The sequence below is a fragment of the Trichomycterus rosablanca genome, chromosome 16 (assembly GCF_030014385.1).
Source record: "Trichomycterus rosablanca isolate fTriRos1 chromosome 16, fTriRos1.hap1, whole genome shotgun sequence".
In the NCBI taxonomy this organism is placed as follows: Eukaryota; Metazoa; Chordata; class Actinopteri; order Siluriformes; family Trichomycteridae; genus Trichomycterus; species Trichomycterus rosablanca.
The window spans coordinates 28957975-28981213 of NC_086003.1; the positions used below are offsets into that span (position 1 = coordinate 28957975).

Genomic DNA, 23239 nt, shown 5'->3' on the forward strand with positions numbered 1-23239 from the left:
TTGGGAACCAAGCCGCGTGCATCAACGGTGAGCGTTACACAACGTAAGTAAAGAATAACATGATGGTGGAGCGTGAAGATTAACTGTGGGGATTTGTGCTGTTGTTACAGATGTTCGGTTTTATGTAAAAAGCATCGATCAGCTGTCGGTGATAAGAAGACGTGGACGTGTTTGTCTCAGTTGTTGTTTTCTTTAGTTCATTGACGTGAGAAGCGTTTTGTGCTTCACTCTCACCGCGACTCTCGGCACAAATAACCGATTTGCTCAGCGCTCGACTGGAGCGATAAAACACTAAAGGGATAAACTTTGTGGACCCTCACAGACCAGAATTATTTTTGTATCACTGGTAATGGATCATTCTCGGCACTCCAATGACACTGACATGGTAATGAGCACCAGTAGTGGGATGTACTGGTATAACGTGCATGAGGTGTAGCAGTGTTGTTGGGATTTTTAAACAATTTTTAAAAGGTAGTGGCACAGTGGCTCAAGGGCAGCAAGAAGGTCCTGGGTTCGATTCCTAGGTGAACCGGTCCAGGTCCTTTCTGTGTGGAGTTTGCATGTTCTCCCCGTGTCTGTGTGGGTTTCCTCTGGGTGCTCCGGTTTCCTCCAACAGTCCAAAGACGTGCAAGTGAGGTGAATTGGAGATACAAAATTGTCCATGACTGTGTTTGATATTAAAAACCTGAACTGATAAATCTTGTAATGAGTGTAATGAGTAACTACCGTTCCTGTCATGAATGTAACCAAAGTGTGTAAAACATAACGCTAAAATCCTAATAAATAAATAAATAAACTTTGGACCATGGTTGTGCAACTGTATGATATAAATGAAGCATATTAACACAAATGGAGGTTAATAATCATAATTCTGTCCTAATGACTGAGGTAATGAGATACGAGACTTTTAATCACACGTATCGCTTCGTTAACTCTCCATGAAACACAAATACAGTCTGTAATGAGCATAATAATAAACGGTGGCTTGTTTGTTGAGCAGTCGTTGTAATAAACAGACATTTTTAGTAATTAGTAAAAGCTCACAATGTTTTCATGTCTGTCCAAACCACTACAACAAACCACTCCTGTGTGGCAGGATACTTAAAAAAGAAGAAGACAGAGTCCCTGATCAAGGACTGCTAACACGACTCCGCTGGTTGAGGACATTTTCCAAAAGTATATAAATATATTTATTTCCTACGAGTTACAGCACTACAGAAGTACAGTAGTAGTCGAGCCTTTCATCAAAGCATGTGATGCATCCAAGATACAGATAAACGAATAAAAAATACAGTTTATCGTTAAGCTTCAGTGCTATAAAGAGATTAGATCTGTACAAAATCTAGAGACTTGTACACTGATCAGGCATAACATTATGACCACCTTCCTAATATTGTGTTGGTCCCCCTGCAACTGTGATGCTCTGTGTATTCTGACACCTTTCTATCAGAACCAGCATGAACTTCTTCAGCACTCTGAGCTACAGTAGCTCGTCTGTTAGATCGGACCACACGGCCCAGCCTTCTCTCCCTACGTGCATCGATGAGCCTTGGCCGCCCATGAGCCTGTCCACTTTTGATAGATACTGACCACTGCAGACCGGGAACACCCCACAAGAGCTGCAGTTTTGGAGATGCTCTCACCCAGTTGTCTAGCCATAACAATTCGGCCCTCGTCAAACTGGCTCAGATCCTCACGCTCGCCCATTTTTCTTTGCTTCTAACAAACGTTGAGGATAAAATGTTCACTTGCTGTCAGTGGTCAGAATGTTATGCCTGGTCGGTGTGAGTGCTAGTAATAATAATAACAGTGTTAACACGTGTAAACTCTCAGCTATTAGACACGACCCATATCTAGATTTGCCTTTAAAACATACTGTCTTATAAATAAGTTTGGACACCCCTGATAAATGTAGGTTTTGTTAATTTTCTACATAAATATAAGAACACATCCTCTTTATGGGACACATTTCTGTACGTTCGAGTGTCCAGTAAAATAAATTTGGCTAATAAACAATAATAAGTGTGCAGTAAAATGAATAAAAATAGAACAACGGTAAAACACGCTAGCACACCAAAGTTGGGATTTCGAACGCATCGTTTTGAATCTCAGCTCTGCCATCCGGCTGGGCTGGGTGCCTACATGAACAATGATTGGCTGTTGTTTACACAGGATGGGATCGGCCGGACCAGGTTTCCTCATAACTGATGCAGCTATGACCTTGCGGAGTCAAGGAATGATGCTGATCAGGGTGTGGCTCTCCGTACACAATGCTGATCCGCATATAAACTCGCCTCGTGCAGGTGAACACATGCAGTCGGTACTGCACACGTGTCGGAGGGGGCATGTGTCAGTTGCGGTGCTCCTCAGTCTGCAGTGGGGGGTTGTATCGGTACAGAGGAAGCGTAATGCAATCAGGGTAATTGGATACGACTAAATTAGGAGAGAAAAAAATTGAATATTGGCCGGTCAGGTGGCACAGCAGTAAAAACAAACGCTGGAAACAGAGCTGGGATCTCGAATCCATCGTATCGAATGTCAGCTCTGCCTGCCGGCTAAGGCTGAGCGGCCACATGAACAACGATTGTTGTTCAGATATGGGCGGGACTAAGCCGGGTGGGGTTTCTCCCTCATGACTGGTGCAATTACGACCTCTGCTGGCTGATTGATGGCGCCTGCACAGAGATGGGAAAAGAGTGCTGTCAGGGTGTGTCTCTCCGCACACAACGCTGATCTGCATATGAACTTGCCTCGTGCAGGTGAACACATGCAGTCGGTATTGCACACGTGTCGGAGGGGGGGGGTGTCAGTTGCGGCGCTCCTCAGTCAGCAGTGGAGGGTTGTATCGGTAGAGGTGAAGCGTAACTCAATCAGGGTAATTGGATACGACTAAATTAGGGGAATATTTAGGGAATATTTCACATCCCTGTAGAAAATGAACAAACGTATTTCCACTAAGGACAATAAAACACATACATTTGATCAGGGGTGTCTAAACTTTTGCACGGGAATTGTATCTGATCCCGACGTTAATGAAATTGAACCGGAAACTACGTCCCAACACTTCTGAACGTGTTCAGAAACAAGAGGTTTAAATAGGAGGTGAATTATGGGAGTCGGACCCTCAGATCGTGGTTGCTCACTAGGGAATGTGTGTCTGTGATTGTGTCTGTCGCTCCCGGAGTTTCTCAGGGTCCCTGTGTTCTGGGGTTCTCACCCAAAACATCACCTTTAGTCACTGAGACGTATCCTAAATATTCTGTTCTTCCGTTTAGGTCCTTTCGTTCTAGCCGATTGTGCAGGTCTTGGATCCTGATGATGGATTGTTGATGGCAGCTGCAGGAGAAAAAGAACGACTGCTGAATTAAATCAATAAATAAATAAAAACACAAAAATAACTCGATAGCACAGATTATTTAAAGTTACATTACTGTTCTCTTAATGCTGCATGTTAAGTAGACAGCAAAGTTAAGGGCTTTGCTTAGTGACAGCTTGCCAGTGGTGAGACTTGAACCAGCGACCTTCTGATCTACCCCGTAATTTCCCTCCCAATCTAGTCGTATCCAATTACTCGATTTGTATCTTTAATAGGAGCCGTAACTAACACACACCCCTCGGACACATGTGCAGTACCGCTTCTATTCACCTGCACTGGGCGGGTTCATATGGAGATGAGTATAGCGCACAGAGAGTCACACACTGATCTCCATTATGATCTCGCTCAGCTCTGATCTCACTGATCTCCACGTTTCTCCACCTCTGAACAGGCACCTCGGCTACTAACCAGGGTCCTTAAACAGTGTCGAAGACCCCGCCCACTTTTTTAGTCCAGTCTTTTCCCACACAGCAGACTGGTGGACTAGTAATTTTGCTGCTATTTTGTCTGCTGCTAGGGAGCAGAGCTGAGATTCAAACTTGTGGAGTTCAGAATCCCAGTGCTGGTGTGCTAGTGGAATATCGTACTACGCCACCTGGGCACTCCACAAGGCCGAGCACTCCACAAGGCCAAAGTCTTGACCACTAAGCCACCACTGCCCTTACTGGGTATTCCTCCACTCCCACAACCGGACTGGATGATTAATAAGCCACTAAGCCAAACGTCCGGTGTGAAACGTCTATGCCGAACCTTTTTTGGCTGCTTGCGCTTCTGCCTTCGCCTTCGCTTCCTCTTCAGCTGCCTTCAGCTTCGCCTCGTATTCGTCCTGCAGGGCCTTCCACTCCTTCCTGTTGTTCAGGATGCCGTCGTACATGGGCTGGATGGCCTTGTGGAACCGAGAGAACTCCTGCACGGCAGATATTCATCATGCTGAGCGTTAGTTATAATAAAGCAGAACTTAAAGCACATTAATAAGAGGCATTTACATCACATTTACCTTGTAGACAAAAGTACAGACAAAGTCGATGAAACCACACTGAAGTTTGGGCAACTCGGCCGCTTTGTTTCTGTCCATCATGGGCTACAAAAAGAAAGAAGGATTAACGACAGAGCCTGGAGTCCTGGGTTCCAATTAAAATCAGCTATGTTTATAATCCTTTATAACCTGTGTTCCAATTAAAAGCCAGCTACGTTGGCGCCCAGGTGGTACCGACGAGATATTTTGGTAGCACACCAGTGCTGGGTTTCTGAAGTACTTGAGTTTGAATCTCAGCTCTGCTACCGGTCAGCTGGGTGCCATCTAGCAGGCTCAATTGTCAGTGTCTACAGCAGACAAAATTGGACACTAAGTCTGCTGAGTCTAAGTCTCTGTGCGCGAAACTGGCCTCACGCGCCAATCCACCAAAGTAGGGGCGATTAATATGCTATATTGGGAGAAAAAGGGAGAAAATGCATAAATAAAAGGGCTACAAAAAAAGCCTAGTACCTAGTAGACTAGACGATTTTGTCTGCTGCACTGTCTGCACTGCCAATCGTGCCTGCTAGGGGGCGCAGAACTGAGCTCCAAACTCAAGGAGTTCAGAACTCTGCTAGTGGAATGTCCTGCTGTTCCACCTGGGCGCCTATGAAGTCCATTTTTAATACTTTTAAATGTACATACACATTGCTACACGCCATTTGTTTATTTACCAGGATCCTCTGGGTGGCCAGTGAGCTAGATATCAAACATTGAATTAAACAGATGCTGGGTGCCTGCCGAAGATCTGTTTTGGGTGAAATGCTGCCCAAAAAGGACGGTACTGTCTAAATCTGTCTTATGCAGCTTCGGTTTCAAACTTAGAAAGACTTACGATTGGTTGCTGTTCAAGAACGGTCCTCTCTAAATCACCCTGCTCCCAGAATTCGGCTGCTACCGAGAGCGCCACCTGGAAAATAAAGTCATGCAGGTAGAATCCAGAGCAGCCTTTGATTTTAAGACTTCAGTGACCGTGATGTCTTTGATTATTACCTTGCTCTGAACCTCCCATGGTTTGGTGATGGCTGATAAATCACAAGCTGTCATCATCATGGCCCTGTTAGTAAATAATCAAATAATTAGGCAAGCAAAAGTAAAATGAGCTGAGTAAATGAATAATTAAATATATACGATATTTAACTGATGCAGATCAGTTCTTCGCTCTCACATTACAATCTCCTTCCTTGTTGTTTCCAGGGACAGGAACTCCACCCACTGCTTCTCATCCTCATACGTCTCTGAGAGATCTACGATTTTCTGGAACATAGTCCTCTTCCTGTCAGGAGGGGCGATATAAAATTATTTAAATGTACACGTCATGACTTAACAGAGCTTGCTGCTTTGTGCACGAGAGCACAGTCATGCTTAAACGGGGAAAGGGCCTTCCCTAAACTGTTGCTGCAGAGTTGGAAGCATATAATTTCCTTCATATAATTGATTTATTATATCTGTTAGCAACTGTTTTGAATTCAGTCGTTATTAATTCGAGTGGAGGTGCAGTTCAGCTTGTAACCACTAGGGGTAACAGATTTAAGGAAACGCCCTGAATGTTCCAGCCCATATTTTCCTCTATCACAGTCCCGCACTCACTATACTTACTAACATTTAAGGGTTCGGTCTGCATTCTCGAATACAGGCCGAGGTATGATGACTTACTTGAAGTACAAGGCGAGGTCGGTCGCAATGATGGCGATGTCGATGAGGTGAATAACGTGATCCATCTGTCTTCTGTTGAGATTCTGGAAAATGTTCAAGGACTGAAAACAGAAGGATATATCCAAATCAGTCACCAGTGGAGCGGTCAGTAGGGGTGGGCGATAAAATACAAATAGATAAAATCCTATGTCGGGTATATACACTATATGGCCAAAAGTATGTGGGCACCACTCTGATTATTTAGATGAACGTAGATGTTTCAGCCACACCCATTGCTAACACATTTTACATTTACATTTTACACACAACCCCAACAATAATATAAGGCCTGTTTGTGTTCCAGTGTGATAAAGAGGTCCAGATAGTCATGGTTTAACCATTTTGATGAACTCCAGTGACTAAATACTCCTGGGATGAATTGGGCTGTCGATTGCAAATTCTCTTTTAACTGAATATGCACAAATTTCCACAGACACATTCCAAAGTTTTATGAGAAGCCTTCATAGAAAAATAGAGTATGTTATAGGTGTAGGGCAGTGTAGGGCAACGTCATATTAATACAGGATGTCTAACAAGCTTTAGGTGTCCACATAGATATCACTCACTCACTTACTTTCATAACCGCTTATCCAATCAGGGTTGTGGGGGGTGCTGGAGCATATCCCAGCTTTTCAATGGGCGCAATGCACACAGTACTACCCTGGATGGGGCGCCAGTCCATCGCAGGGCAGACACACACACACACATTCACCTACAGGGCAATTCAGTGTCTTCAATTAGCCTGACTGCACGTCTGTGGACTGTGGGAGGAAACCGGAGCTCCCGGAGGAAACCCACACAGACACGGAGAGAACAGAAAGGACCCGGACTACCCTGCCTGAGGATCGAACCCAGGACCTTCTTGCTTTGAGGCCCACCGAGCCACTGTGCCACCCAGGAAAGATATCTGACAATTAAATAATATAAAGGTTTGAAATCAGCAGCATATTGAGCTGTAATTACCTGAGTCAACTTTCTATTGTTAGGCACTTTTTCATCAGACTGTATTTCCTTATATAGAGGCCAGTCTTAGCAATAAATTGTATTAAATTCTACATTATTTCTGTTCAGTGTATTTTTACCTCGTCAGAGAGCAGAAACTTGCCGAACTCTAAGTGATGCCTCTCCAGAATAGATGAGCCATGAAGCTTTGCTAGTGGATTCTGGGATCTAAAAGGATATTAAAATGAAACACAAGTGCATTGTTCTGTAAAATTACTACAGATGTCATTTCACAGCCTGTACATTATTTATTTATTAGGATTTTAACGTCATGTTTTACACACTTTGATTCCATTCATGACAGGACAGGTAGTTACTGCTTACACAAGATTCATCAGTTCAAGTTTAAACACAGTCACGGACAATTTTGTGTCTCCAGTTCACCTCACTTGCACGCCTTTGTACTGTGGGAGGAAACCCACACAGACACGGGGAGAACATGCAAACTCCACACAGAAGGGACCCAGATCGCTCCACCTGGGTATCGAACCCTGGACCTTCTTGCTGTGAGGTGACAGTGCTACCCACCTATTAAAAATGTGAAGACAAATCGAATTGTCTGTTTTACCACCGCTTTATACTAGGGTGTGACCTGGGGTGTGATACATTAGACAAGAGGCAGGAAACACCCCGTACAGGTCACCAGTCTTTGTACTGTGGGAGGAAACCCACATGGACCCAGGAGGAACATGCAAACTCCACACAGAAGGAGCGGGCTGGGAATCAAACCCATGTCCTTAGCATTGTGAGGTGACAGCGCTACCCACTGCTTCACCATGCTTCCACTATGCCATCCTAATGGCATCCAAAATTATTAAAATGATCTAATATCTATCACACAATTGCACTCACAACTGCCATTCTGAAAAACAGCCCGCATTACAATCCTACTAAATCTAGTACCACATCACACTAACAGTAGTACAGTTTCATTCTGATGGACTTACTTGACCTGGTAGAGGTTATTTGTGCCCCGGTGGTCGATATCATGGAGGAATCCGGCGGTGATCATGGCCATGACTTCCAAATCTGTGTAGTACCGCTTCAGCTGGCCTGTCTGACTCCACACGATCAGAAAATAATTATACACTGTGTTATTTACTAAATAAAGTCTCATTTGAGCTCACTGATAAAAGAAGAGGTTTGACGCCGCTCAGGTGGCGCAGCGGTAAAACAGGCTAGCACACCAGAGCTGACATTTCAAACTCATCGGTTCGAACTCAGCTCTGCCATATGTGGCTGGGCTGGGTGGCTATAAGAACAACGATTGGCTGTTGTTCATACAGGGAAGGGAAATGCCGGATAGGGACCTCATAACTGGTGCAATTACGACCTCTGCTGCCTGATTGATGGTGTCTACACAGAGTCGAGTTATATTGCGATCAGGATGTGATAAGCTGATCCGCATGTGAACTCGCCTAGTGCGGGTGAGACGATGCACTCGGGTACTGCACACGTGCCGGAGGGGGCGTGTGTTAGCTTCGTTCTCCTCAATCCAAGCGGGGATCAAGCATCAGTAGAGAGGAAGCGTAATACAGTAGGGTAATTGGATGCGCTAAAGTCGGGAGAAAAAGGGAGAAAATGCATAAACAAAATTTAAACAAAAAGAGGTTCGTACCGTGAGCAGGGTGAACATGGTTTGTCCGACGTTGAAGCCGTGGCGCCAGTTGTGATACGTGATCTTCCTGTAGCCTTTACTCACAGAGTACATGAAGCGCACCAGAACCTAACGAGAACAGAACGAAAGCATTAGAGTCATTCAGAGTCATTCAGAGGCAGTTGTAGCCTAGTGGTTAAGGTTCAAGCCCCATCACTGCCACGTTGTCACTATTGGGCCCTTGAACAAGGTCCTTAACCCTCAATTGCTTAGACCATATACTGTCACAGTGCTTACTTTGGGTTAAAGTGTCTGCTTAATGCCGAAAATGGAGTAAGGAGGACATAAAGTCAATATCAATGTACACTATTATATTTTATAAACTTTTTTTGCATTGTGGTTTCACACCTTTTAGCAAACTCTCAATCTTAGAAGATTTAGAGTTGATTTTTTACTTTTAGTTGACCATTATTCTGGGTTTTTTAGCGGTACATATTGTGCGTTCAGTAAAAATGTGCTAAATTGACTTTAATTCCAGGGATTCAGCATACATTTTTGTTGGATGTGATTCTTATAGACCACATGTGTCAAACTCAATGACTCTCACATTAAGCGAGAGCTTAAACGATGTATGATTGTCTTAAAATACGCTGTAAAATCCTACATAAACGGCATCTCCCACAATGCATGCCGATTTTGTGACCCGCAAAGTGACATCCCGCTTTTAGATGGCGGTGTTTCCACATCAGCGTTTAACTGAGGCGGTTTTCCAACAAGTGGTGATGAGAAATATCTACAAATAATCCCGAAATGTACAAGAAGAGAAAATTGAAGCAGGAGGAGGAAATTTAATGAAAGGAGGACAATATAAATGTAGATAAACGTTATAAATATACAGGATAAATTTGGCATTTTGACACCAAACACAGAATTTAACCTCCAAGAAAAACAAGAAATTGTCCAAGACTGCAATCACAGCAGGATACGTTACCATCGCCCACCATAATGCAGATGTGGCCACCCCTGTTATAGACGGTACGAACACTGACCTCCTGAGGGACCTGGAATTTCTTCACGACTCCGACCTCGTAGTACATTTGGATCCCGCACATCACCAGTTCCAATTCCGTGCAGTCAAAGTCGGAAAAGCGGAACTCGTAGATCTCAAATTTGTTTTTCCCTGGGAGTTCTTTTTTCTGCAGGCAGAATGAGTGTGTGAGGAAACATCATGACCGTGTGTCCTTTAGGAAATGAACTGGGTGGATGAGAAATAAATGATTAATTCAGTTCTATGGGCAAATACCAGAATCTGCCAGAGTTCTTCTTCTTCACAGTCCTTCGGTTCTTTTCCAAAAACATCTCTGGTTTTCTAGCACGTAAAACAACCACAAAATACAAATTAAACAACAACAACAATGAATTTTTCTTCGTCGCCTCATAACGTGCATTATTTTAGAGAAACTGAACCTTACAAGGATGTCCTGGATCTCGTCGTCTCGGCACTTGACGTGGTACAGCACCATGTCCTGTGCGATGTCCTTCCTGTTCTCCAGTTTGTTCATCTTGTCGTAGGTGTCTGTGTTGAGTGCCGACCAGCCCAGGAACTGGGTCAGAGCCTTCAAACATCAACAGCAACATTCACTAAGTCGAGAGTTTAATGACGTACAGGTGAAGTCGAGTGCACAGACAGAAATTTAATCTCTGTATTTTATTCCTTCCTGCTTCAGTTGTTTACCATGGCTTAAAGACTGGTAATACACCGATCAGCCATAACATTAAAACCACCTCCTTGTTTCTACACTCACTGCCCATTTTATCAGCTCCACTTACCATATAGAAGCACTTTGTAGTTCTACAATTACTGACTGTAGTCCATCTGTTTCTCTACATACTTTTTTTACCTGCTTTCACCCTGTTCTTCAATGGTCAGGACCCCCACAGGACCCCCACAGAGCAGGTATTATTTAGGTGGTGGATCATTCTCAGCACTGCAGTGACACTGACATGGTGGTGGTGTGTTAGTGTGTGTTGTGCTGGTATGACTGGATCAGACAATACCGTGTCCACTCACTGTCCACTCTATTAGACACTCCTACCTAGTTGGTCCACCTTGTAGATGTAAAATCAGAGACGATCGCTCATCTATTGCTGCTGTTTGAGTCGGTCAGCTTCTAGACTTTCATCAGTGGTCACAGGACGCTGCCCATGGGGCGCTGGTTGGTGGACTATTCTCAGTCCAGCAGTGACAGTGAGGTGTTTAAAAACTCCAGCACCGCTGCTGTGTCTGATCCACTCATACTAGCACAACACACACTAACACACCACCACCATGTCAGTGTCACTGCAGTGCTGAGAATGATCCAGCACCTAAATAATACCTGCTCTGTGGTGGTCCTGTGGTGGTCCTGATTATTGAAGAACAGCATGAAAGGGGGGTAACAAAGCATGCAGAGAAACATTTAAACACCACCCTATAAATAATCTTACTTGCTGTCTGTATATCTTTGACCCATCAAATGTTCTCATGTTCTCAGAAATCCCACAATAGTCTAAAGATCGAAAAATTGACATCCTCATTTCTACAACACATGACCACCAATAGAAAACGAATCTGCACCTCCATCAGTTGTTCATCCTGCTCGTCGAACGGCTTCCCGTCTTTCCTGTTGTAGAAAGTCGCCACTCCGACGATTTCTTCCTTCTTGTTGACGATGGGCAGTGAGAGCACGTTTTTAATGGTCCAGCCACTGCTATCAAGAGCCTCTGACTACAGATAAAACAAACACGTGCGTTCTCCATGTAGACTCTGTACTTTGGTTCAGATTTTAATCTTTAATCTTTAAATGAATTTCCATTTTCCACTGATATATACATTTGTGATGCAGGCTGGGCTAGCATGTTCTTCCTCTGAGACAAGTAAACCCCAAGCACTGCATCTTTTGAAAATGCTGGATATAATGGCTATATAATGGTTAAAACACTATGAGGATATGTATTTATTGGTTATGCTTATAATTTTGTATACACAAGTTAGCCTACGTTCAGAATTTGGGTATCGAATTGGGTACCGTCGCTCTATTTCAATGGTCCCCAACCACCGGGCTGTGGACTGGTACCGGTCCATGGGTCATTTATTACTGGGTCGCACAGAAAGAATAAATAATTTATTTATTTTTTGTTTTATTGACAATCACACTTTATTTTGAAAACCTGGATTCTCTTTTAATAACATCCGTCTGTTCCTCTTGACGTGTTTCATGTGATAACAAAAAATTAAGTCCACAAGCTCAATAAAATGAAAAAAAAGCTCCTCAAACTGATTTCCCATCATTGGTGAGTAGTATTATTATTCACTTTGTGTTTTTTATTTATTATGCTCGTCCTATAATTTTATCTTAAATCCTTCCGCCGGTCTGTGAAATTACATCTCATATAACACAGTCCGTGGTGCAAAAACGCTTTGGGACCGCTGGTCTGTTTAATTGGGTGAGAGGAATGTCCCAGTCATGCGGTCTTGGCTCTGGCATCATTAGGAATATAATGTGAACATAGAGAGCTGTGATGTGATTATTACCTGAAATTTAAACATGTCCTCCGCTGGTGCGTTCATGATGTTGCAGATCTTAAATACAGAGCAGAAAATGAACTGGTTAGGTGTGTACGGAGCAGAGATGTTCACAAGTCACGAGTCTTTATAATCTACACAAAACATATATTGGAAATGTAGCGTAGAAATAAACAAATAATCTGTAAATTCAGATAAAAACAACAACAGATTAGCGAGTGTATTTAGCCGTTTTACTTCGTGCCTTTACTTTCCTAGGTACCAGTTAAAAGCTTAAACTGATACGTTTTGTCTTCATTGCAAAACTGGACATATTAAGGTAGGGCGTGGCAACACCATCGTGTTATTTTGGTCCAGCTGACATGAAGCATAGAGAATTGTAAATGTGCTCTCGGGGGATTAATGTACATGACCAATAAAAGTAAGCTTGGCTTTATAAAAGCAAATGCTTTAAGTTTTGACCCAAACCTAAACTACGAGGCATCTCCAAAAAGTTTCCGCAGTTTTTTAACTCTATTTATTAAGTATTTTAAAAAACAAACTCCATCACTTTTCTACATCGTTGCCTTTCCGATGCATTTTTCCAGCGTCGTACCAACTTTTTAATGTTTTGGGTTGAGCTTGTAGTCACTGATGCAGCGCTGCTTTCACTTTGTCATCACATGAAAATCTTCTTCCCCTTAAAGCTTCTCTAAGCGTCCAAAAAGGTGGAAATCAGATGGAGCTAAATCCGGACTATAAGCGTCTCTCAGTCTCTTAGACACGACCGATTATTATTCCTCCTCCCACCCTCACCGCTTATAAACCACAATATAAAAGTGAGGAAACTTTTTGAAGATCCCTCCTATATTATCTTTACATATCTTGTCATGGCCATGCATTAGGATCTCGCTCACATGTGCTAGTAAGACGTGGTCACACATTATATTGATTTAAACTCTGTAAATGTCTAAAAGAGGTTTAAAACGTGACACTTACAAACCCACTCTCTGCTACGTAGGTGGGGAGTCCACTCGCCAGTGCCCAGTGGTCAGGAGTTGGATTTCTGTTCAAACGAGAACAAATGTTCAGATGTACGTAGATATAAAAAGACTACATTACATTTCATTTGAATTCCATTAATCAGTTTATCCTGGTCACGTGTTGGCAGGAATTCCCTGGATATGGCACCAATCCATCACAGGGCTTCAGCCATCCTCCCTCCCTAGCCATAGCCAATCAAGTCTGTGTAGATGCCAAGCCAGCCGATAGCACTGTTAAACATACGAACCTGGATCTCAGTGGTGGTGGGCTAGCGAGATAGACAGCTGCACCACCTGAGCACCAAAATATCCAATAATTAAACTCATCATACTGTATATTGGTACGATAGTGTTCCAAATGAAGCCTAACGTCTCATTTAAAGCCCAGACAAACAAACTGTTATTTTGAGAACTAATTCACTAAAGGTAAAAGAGGAAGAGGATGGCCAGCAACATGATGGATGTGGACAATTAGAGGAACAACAAGTGACCCATCAGCCATTAAGAAGCCTGAAGACCCAAACAGAAGACAGGATAGTCTGGAGAAACACTTCCCACATGGTCACCAGGATTCAGAATCGACACAATGGCACTAATAATAATAATAATAATAGACTCTATATTCAATATGGTCAAAATTTTGTGGACACCTTTCTAAACAGTTTGATTTTTATGATATTATGACTTTTAGTAAGATCCCACCTTTCAAGCAAGTGAGTTTATGTTGTTGCTTGTCGTAGCTTCGCTTCTTTAGTCAACTGTTACTGTGGAAGTGGAATGTCTAGAAGCAACAACAGCTCAGCCATGAAGCAACAAAAGTTCACATGTTTGGGACTGCTAAAAAGTGCTAAAAGTGCTAAAAGAGTTATTTCAAAACAGCTCCGGAGCGCAAAGTCTGGAGTTTGTGGATCAAGTTTTCATGACTGTGCTGCCACCAACCTACACAGTAAAAATGGCTTTTAGAGAAGTTAAGACTGTTAGAGCAGTAAGTAAGGGAGTAAGCACATTTTCAGCATTTAGTTTATTATAGACATGTAGACAGTGTATTGTCTAAGCAATTGAGGGAGGGTTAAGGGCCTTGCTCAAGGGCTTGAACCAGCAACGTTTGGATTACTAGTCCAGTACCTTAACCACTAGGCTACCACTGCTCTAGTCCTTAACAATGGCATTTATTTATTTTGGATATAAAGTGTATCCACAAACTTTTGACTCTACAGTTTCTGCTCACTGCACATGTTTTATCATCGTAATTGTTATGATCATAACCAAGAGTAAAATCTTACGGTATGACTTTGATGTCCTCTTTGCCGTGTAATATGTAGTCAATGACCTTGTAGAAGATGATTTCCTGCATGAGCATAAAGACGTGAACATGCAGGTTATCTGACAGGACCAGACCTCCAGAAACATCAGAGTTAACAAGGTCCTTACCCTCCCGTCTGGAGTCACGGGGCCGGAGTACGGGGCCTGTTCTCCCATCAGCACCGGCCAGACATCAAAAAACTCCTAAAGAAGGATATGTGAGAAGAAAAAAAACATTCAAAATACCTCTAAAGTAAAAATATAAAAAAATATCAAATATGTTAAAAAATATAAATATACTGTATGTTTAATAGTTTAATTTGTGACACGTCCGTATTTTGACGTACCTTCTCCTTGGTCATGTCGAGCAGGCCGACGGAGTAGCGATCGCAGTTGAGGTACGCTCGCACCGTGTACAGCGCCTTGTGGAACTGTCGCTCGATGTCTGTGAGCTCCTCAAACACTTTGTTAGCGGACCACAAGAGCATCTGCACACAGAACAGGTAACAGGGTAAAGATGTGGTAAAACTGATGGTGCTGGATGCTAGCTGGTATAATGCTGTTGTGAGTTGCTGCTAACACATTACATGGTGCTGTAATACTGTCTGAATTCTAATTACAATATCTTTGAAATAAAAAACATAAACAGTACTTCATTCAAATACATTTGTTAGTAGCATTAGAATGTAAGTTCCACTAGCCCCAACCTCTGGGATTCAAGGTTCGAATCCCCTGTGGTGCTGTTGGCCAGTCAGGCATCCACATACAGACCTACACTGAAGGGAGACAAAAACCCCTGGTAACCAAACCCACAGTGGCCCGGACCAGGATAAATTATATAAAGAAATTATTTAGTTGTTTCTGTTTATTATTCTTGGTGTAATTTTTGTTTCTGCAGTTTTAAGTCATCCTGCACCTTTTTTACATCACAGCTGACTTCTGTCTTACTGTTATCATTAGTCTGGAAGAAAGTTTTGAAGTGGTGCATGATGTAAGTAGATGAAATAGCACACACTCACCTGGCCTTTACGTGTTTCACAGTTGTGCAGGTAGCTCAGGTGGTAAATCTTCAGGTTTAGTGTACCAACCTTCAGATACTTCAAAAAAAGCTGTAAAGACATTTTTTTATTTAGACAGACAGACAGATAGATAGACAGACTGACTGACAGATAGACAAACAGACAGATAGATAGACAGGCAGACAGACAGACAGATAGACAAACAGACAGATAAATAGACAGGCAGACCGACAGATAGACAGACAAATAGATAGATAAACAGACAGATAGACACATAGACAGGTAGATAGGCAGACATATATACAGACACATAGACAGACAGACGGAGTGGTGTATAAGAGGTATAACTTACATCTTCATCGTCGTCTGTGAAATGCGGTCCTTTAGTCTTGTTGACGGCCATGATGACCGCCACCACGTCCTTGCCGTTCATGATGGGTGTGGCCAGGATGTTGCGGGTGGCGTATTCCGTCAGCTCGTCTACGAACGGGCTGAAGTGACTATTCTGGAATAAACAACATTTTATAGTGTAAAGTTTTCATATTTGGAAACATTACTGTTTGTAAAGAAAGAAAAAAAAAACATGGACTGAGATGGAAGACGCGTTGGGGTTCACCACTTTGTGCCAAACCTTTTGGTGCCATACACCCCACCTCATAAATAATGGCTCTCTATTACCCAGAGAAGAAAGCTGTACATCAAGTCTATTTAGAATCACAGTTGAGTTCTCAGGGCCCAAGCTCATCTCAGATGGACCAAACAAGAGTGGAAACAAGTGCAGTGGTCAGGTGAGTCCACGATTTAGGTAAACTGCTATCAAGCTCTCGGTGCCAAAAATAATAAGGACCATCTGGACTGTTATCAGCGAAAGGTGCAAAAGCCAACATGTTTGATCAGTGCCCGCTGCATGGATGGGATTTTAAGCAGACACGTGCTGCCATCGAGGCAACAACGTCTTTTACGATGTCAGGCCTCATTCATGCATGTGCTTGGCTAGCCTGCCTGCAGTCAAGATTTGTTTACTAATAAAACCGTAAGGTGAATCATGAAGAGGGGAATCAGACGACGGTGACCACGGACTGTTGAGCAGCTGAAGAATGGAGAAAAATTCCTCTCACAAAACTGTGAGATCATCAGTTCCCAAAGTATTAAAAGGTCTCATTAATGGGAACGATAATGAAACACTGGGGGGAACACGCCCCTGTCCCAACTTTTTTTTGGAGTATGTTGCAAGCATTTAATTCTAAATTTGTCTATATTTGCAAAATACCATAAAGTTGATCAATGATAGTCATTTACTTTCTACTTTCAACAGTTAAAAATTCCAAAGAATTATTAAATTTTACAAAATTATAAAAAAGTATATTAGTAGTTATAAAAGTATATTATGGCGCCAGTACAAATAGAACTATTGAAACCTGCTGTCTGTATTTTTTTCTAACACTTTCTGACTAAACCCTTTGTGTAAATGTTGAAAAACTAAACATTGTAATTAACATCATGTATTGTAGTATTTTTTCCACAGCACTCGGCCCTATTGCTGACACTGAAAAGCCAGAGGCGCAATAATCCGTCGGTGAGGATAGGACATGACATATAGAAATAAATGGATTATGTCAAGAGGATTTCGCTGGCCTGAATTATGCATCTACTACAACACACTCACACATTTACACCGACTAGGCATAATAAATGTTCACTTGCTGCCTAATATATCCCCCCCACTAACAGGTGCCGTGATGAAGAGATAATCAGTGTTATTCACTTCACCTGTCAGTGGTCATAATGTTATGCCTAGTTGGTGTAAATGTTATAAAGACAGCTGACTGATGTGTAAAATCTAAAATGCATTCTGTACCTCGCTAACATCCTTCACGTTGATGGTTTTCTTGGATTGGGCAACGTGCCCTATTATGCCGATGTCCAGAGGGAACACGATCTCAGACTCGGGAGGAACCACGCAGTCTTCCATGGTTGAGGTGGCGTTGACGTTGAAGAGTCGTGTGGCCAGCTCGGCGATGCCGTTTCTCTGCCGGTACATGAAGAGGCTGCAGCAGTCGGCGTGGATCAGAGCGCTTAGCCTTTTCAGGATTTTGAAAACCACCTTCTCCATGTTGATGTTCTCCTGCATGTCTTTGATCAAATCGTAAAATATGGCTCCTTCCTCGATCTGGCAGACCTGCTTGAAGGTGTCCACGTCCACCTTGGACTCTGCCGTCCCCAAAACGGAGGCCACGGCTCCGGGCTTGAGCTTCTTCTCGAAATACTTCTTGGCGAATTCTGGACGTCCGTCCAGGAACTTCTCCACGTCTTCACTTCTGACGCTCATCTTTGGTTGTACTCGCTCCAAGCACTGACGAGGTTCTAAACTAGACTAAAAAACACAAATCTTGCAGCACATAATCCCAGAACTAGAGAAAAACAGGGGCAGGCAGGGACGCAAGAGACACCTGGAGCATCAGGGAGTCCAGTCCAGTCCGGCCGTCAGCAAGGCGCTTCTCTAATAGTGTTGAAGGTGAATCTGCTCATACGAAAGTGATCAGGTGATCAGTAGCAAAGCTGGAATCCACTGCCCCTGCTGATTTATCCCCTCGCTGCCCCTTTCCTCCAGCATCAATAGAAATCCTCCATTGTTAGGAATATTGAGACTAAGGAACACCACCAACGCAACAGGCGTCAACAGAAAATGGTCCAGATTTGTCCCACTTTGGTCTCTCCGGCCTTTCTGACCTCTGAAAGCTCTTTACGTTCTTGTTAAAAACACACTGCTCATGACTAAGCCCTATTTAGCCTGAACACTAGCTGATTATCTCAGCACCCTGGTCTTCTGCACACTGATTTCAACCAACAGCCCAACCTCAAATGCAAATCCATTCCAAACACATATAATACATTATATACAAAATCTGCGAGGCCAGAATTATACATACAGTACATATATGTACTGATATATGGTTATATCAAGTCAAGTGAAATGTATTTGTATAGCACTTTTACAATACACATCGTCTCAAAGCAACTTTACAGATTCCAGGACCCACAGACCAAAAACCTCCTGTTGTGCAAGCCGAGGACGACAGTGGCAGAAAAAACGTTCTTAAAATTACAGAAATAAACCTTGAGAGGAACCAGACTCAGCAAGGACCTCCATCCTCACTGGGTGACCTGAAGAACAATCTGAACTCACTAGAATAAATTGAACTAGTTATAACTATTAAAAAGAATAAACAAGCTATTGGAGCTGTTCATTATTCAATCCAGTCTGTGATAAAGTCCGTAGTGAGTTCTGGACATTTTCAGTGCAACATGCCAGGTTTCTGTCACATCTAGCAGGAGCAGCATTTTGGCACAGCAGTCTCGATTTGCAGAATTTAACCTCAGGTGGGTAAACAGGTTTCCGTCAGAACCACCTCGGGGTAAAAAACTGAAAATGCAGAGAGCAGCATGACACTCCAGCACCCCTGATTATTACAGCATAACTAAAAGGGAGAGCGAGCAGGTAACACGGTCATGAAGGCTTTCACAGGACGTCAACGCCCACCTCCCTCACAGTCATCAAACCTGAGTGATCGGACAAGAGAGGCAGAACGACAGCAACCCAACATCCCTGATCACCCCCAAGCTCTGGGCCTTTGTCTGTGGCTAGCACTGTTACCTTACAGTGAGAAGGCCCTGGGTTCAATTCCCAAGTACAGCGTTTCAAGACCTTTCTCTGTGGTGTTGGCATGTTCTCCCTGTCTCTGTGTGGATTTCCTCCAGGAGCTCCGGTTTCCTCCCACAGTACAAAGACATGCAAGTGAGGTGAATTGAAGATACAAATTTGGCTGTGACGGTGTTTGCCACAATGTTAAAAGCACACCTGTTAGCAACGGATGTGGCAAAAAACCAAATCCAATCATGAGGAGGGGCGTCCACATACTTTTGTATCAATATGAATGGAACTAATAAGCGCAGCTGTAATTGTAAGTCTCATTTAGTCACTTCCAAGCTCATTTTGACATGTTTAAATATTATTTATTGTCTTTCTGTATAACAAACTAAAACGATTAGTGATTTTTAAAATGATTTTATTTGCAGTTTGGATGTGATGTCACATACCGGTGTGGTTTTTGATTGTATATTATCTTTGGAATTGTTCTTATTCGTATTATTTGTATTGTCAACTGTATGGAGCATAAGTACGATAAAATGTCAGTAATCCCTGAATTCAGATCCGAAGTGCATTTCTATATAAAGTGCCTGTAACCATCTTAAGTAAAAGGTCAGGAGGATTATCGCCACATTATTAGCTTCATACCTGAGGATAAAGCCTTTTCAAAAGGTGAGTGTGTGAGTGTGATTAGGTGAATGAATGAGTCACTGCGCTGTTTGTTTAGACAGTCGTAATTAATAATATTATTATTGTGTATATTATTGTGAGTTCTGGCCACCCTCAATCACGTTGATCTGCCTGATTATTTTACATCTACATTTGTCGAATTCAGCAGATGCTTTTATCCAAAGTGACTTACAATTATGACTGAATACAGTTCAAGCAACTGAGGGTTATCCTGCTCAGGGGCCCAACAGTGGCCACTTCGCGACCTGAGGGGCTTGAACTGGCAACCTTCTGATTACTAGGGTAAGGGTGCACAGCTTTGGACAGACAGACATGGGTAAGAGCTTTTTTATAATAATAATAAAAATGACAGTGATAATAATAATATTATAATAATAGTAAAATTGCCTGTGATGAACTGGTGACCTGTCTGGGGTGTTTCCTGCCTTTGGCCCAGTGAATCAGAACCACCGTGACCCTGACCAGGATAAAACGGTGCCAAAGCAATGAATGAATAAATGAATAATAAGAATAATAATAAATAATAATAATGATAATAATGATAAATAGCCTGTGATGAACTGGTGACCTATCTGAGGTGTTTCCTGCCTTTCGCCCAATTAATCAGACCCACCGTGACCCTAACCAGGATAAATTGGTGCCAAAACAATGAATGAATAAATAAATAATATGAAGAATAATGAATAATAATAATAATTATCAACTATAGCTATTATAATAATAATTATTATTACAATTATTATTATTGGCGACAGATAATAATTATGCTGTCAATTGTTATTGACAGATTCAGTGCAATGCCATTAATATCCAGAGGAGGGCAGCACAACACAGTCTGAGGAGATGCATCAGAACGTTAAAACCAAAAATCCTTCAGAAAAATCTCATTAGCAAGATTTTGGTTTTATGTCCGATATTGCAGGAATGTTTTAGAACGGCAGGTAACACCTCACACCACCCGGTAGATTTACTGCGGTCAAGCCAGCCTCTACTTCGAAATGCTCAGTCAAATCAGCCCCCACGTTGTTTCTAAGGATGTGCGTATACTAAACATTACGGTAATAGCGTCTGGTAAAACTAATTAAAAAAAAAAGTCACTGACGACGTGAACGTGACTACATCAGTTATAAATATATCAGTAAAAAATATATATAAATATATCAGTTAAAATATATATAAATATATCAGTTAAAAATATATATAAATATATCAGTTAAAAATATATAAATATATCAGTTAAAAATATATAAATATATCAGTTAAAAAAATATATAAATATATCAGTTAAAAATATATAAATATATCAGTTAAAACTATATAAATATATCAGTTAAAAAAATATATAAATATATCAGTTAAAAATATATAAATATATCAGTTAAAATTATATAAATATATCAGTTAAAAAAATATATAAATATATCAGTTAAAAATATATAAATATATCAGTTAAAAATATATAAATATATCAGTTAAAATATATAAATATATCAGTTAAAAATATATAAATATATCAGTTAAAATATATAAATATATCAGTTAAAAATATATAAATATATCAGTTAAAAATATATAAATATATCAGTTAAAAATATATAAATATATCAGTTAAAAATATATAAATATATCAGTTAAAAATATATAAATATATCAGTTAAAAAAATATATAAATATATCAGTTAAAAATATATAAATATATCAGTTAAAATTATATAAATATATCAGTTAAAAAAATATATAAATATATCAGTTAAAAATATATAAATATATCAGTTAAAAATATATAAATATATCAGTTAAAATATATAAATATATCAGTTAAAAATATATAAATATATCAGTTAAAATATATAAATATATCAGTTAAAAATATATAAATATATCAGTTAAAAATATATAAATATATCAGTTAAAAATATATAAATATATCAGTTAAAAATATATAAATATATCAGTTAAAAATATATAAATATATCAGTTAAAAAAATATATAAATATATCAGTTAAAAATATATAAATATATCAGTTAAAAATATATATAAATACATCAGTTAAAAATATATAAATATATCAGTTAAAAAAATATATAAATATATCAGTTAAAAATATATATAAATACATCAGTTAAAAATTGAATAATTAAATAAACCAATGTCTTCCTGCAAACTGTATTTGGGATACAATTTCAAGCTTTGAAAAAAAGAGTTGCTAATAACCTGACATTATGATTTTACTTTAAATTCAACTAAAAGTCAACAAAAGTCAACTAAAATTTAATCTTAGCTCTTTAATTTTTATTGTTATTAAAAGGAATCTACTTGTTTCCACACATTTCACTTCATAATGATAGTACACCATCTGTAGTTTACACTCAGTTAATATCAACACATTCTAATGTATTATTTCTAAATAAATGCCTTTACATTGTTATATTTCTATTATTTTAACTCTAGACTGTTATTAAAAGGAATTCTCTAGTTTCCACAGAACAATTCCACTTCATAATGATAGTACACCATCTGTAGATGTCACTCAGTTAATTTCAAGCAGTTCTGATGTATCATTTTTAAATAAAGGCCCTTTATATTGTAATATTTGTATTATTTTAACTCTAGACTGTTATTAAAAAGAATTCTCTAATTTCCACACAATAATTCCACTTCATAATGATAGTACACCATCTGTAGATGTCACTCAGTTAATATCAAGCATTTCTGATGTATCATTTCTAAATAAAGGCTTTTATTTAAAAATGACACATCAGAATTGCTTGATATTAACTGAGTGACATCTACTCACCTGGTGACACTGGTGTGACTGGAGTGGGTCTGTTGGTATGAATACCTGTTTTTGTTTGTTTCTGGGTGGACAGACACTAACACCTTTAACACTTTAAGGACACTGATAGTCTGTCTAATCCTAATGCTGGTTAGTTGTGTTAACAGTAGGTTGGACAGTGTGAGATTACGCTGCTGTGAGGCAGGCGGTCACATGAGGGGGTTCAGCATCGGGTCATGTTACCTAATCACAGTCACTAGAAATTTCTTAAAGGATAAAGCAGTAATAATGTATAAAATATAGAATGTGTAAGGAATGACTTATAAACATGCAGCATCATTATAGATAAAAATATAACATCATTAAACCACAACCACACCATCAGATACCACCGGACTACGACTCTGATGTGTGGTGAGCCAGATTTAGTCTTGTACCTGTCAGATGTTAAAAGAAATAATAGCTAAACAATGGATGAACAATGTAATACAGCCTGAGATAATCACAAAATGCAACCAAACCATAAACC

General features: G+C 40.5%; 1 protein-coding gene across 1 annotated transcript; it reads right to left on the bottom strand.

Annotated features, from left to right (window-relative positions):
* Window positions 1-1160: 1160 nt before the first annotated feature.
* Window positions 1161-18254, bottom strand: pde6b (phosphodiesterase 6B, cGMP-specific, rod, beta). Its single transcript, XM_063010989.1, has 22 exons — window positions 17452-18254; window positions 15946-16098; window positions 15594-15683; window positions 14922-15062; window positions 14704-14778; window positions 14556-14620; window positions 13229-13295; window positions 12260-12307; window positions 11303-11452; window positions 10158-10301; window positions 9989-10054; window positions 9735-9881; window positions 8707-8814; window positions 8036-8145; window positions 7169-7256; window positions 6048-6148; window positions 5560-5667; window positions 5385-5448; window positions 5227-5301; window positions 4374-4457; window positions 4127-4283; window positions 1161-3336 (listed from the first exon to the last, which is right to left on the bottom strand). Exons 1-22 carry the CDS (start codon window positions 17920-17922, stop codon window positions 3287-3289), a joined length of 2562 nt encoding a protein of 853 aa, XP_062867059.1. The 5' UTR covers window positions 17923-18254; the 3' UTR covers window positions 1161-3286.
* Between the last annotated feature and the right edge of the window lie 4985 nt (window positions 18255-23239).

Excerpts from the sequence above, each read along its gene's own strand:
- pde6b (XM_063010989.1), bottom strand. The coding sequence starts at position 17,922 with ATGAGCGTCAGAAGTGAAGACGTGGAGAAGTTCCTGGACGGACGTCCA. Across the intron at positions 15,063-15,593 it reads GTGAAACACGTAAAGGCCAG|ATGCTCTTGTGGTCCGCTAA; the intron begins GTGAGTGTGTGC and ends TTCTGTGTGCAG. Across the intron at positions 5,449-5,559 it reads ACAAGGAAGGAGATTGTAAT|GGCCATGATGATGACAGCTT; the intron begins GTGAGAGCGAAG and ends ATTTACTAACAG.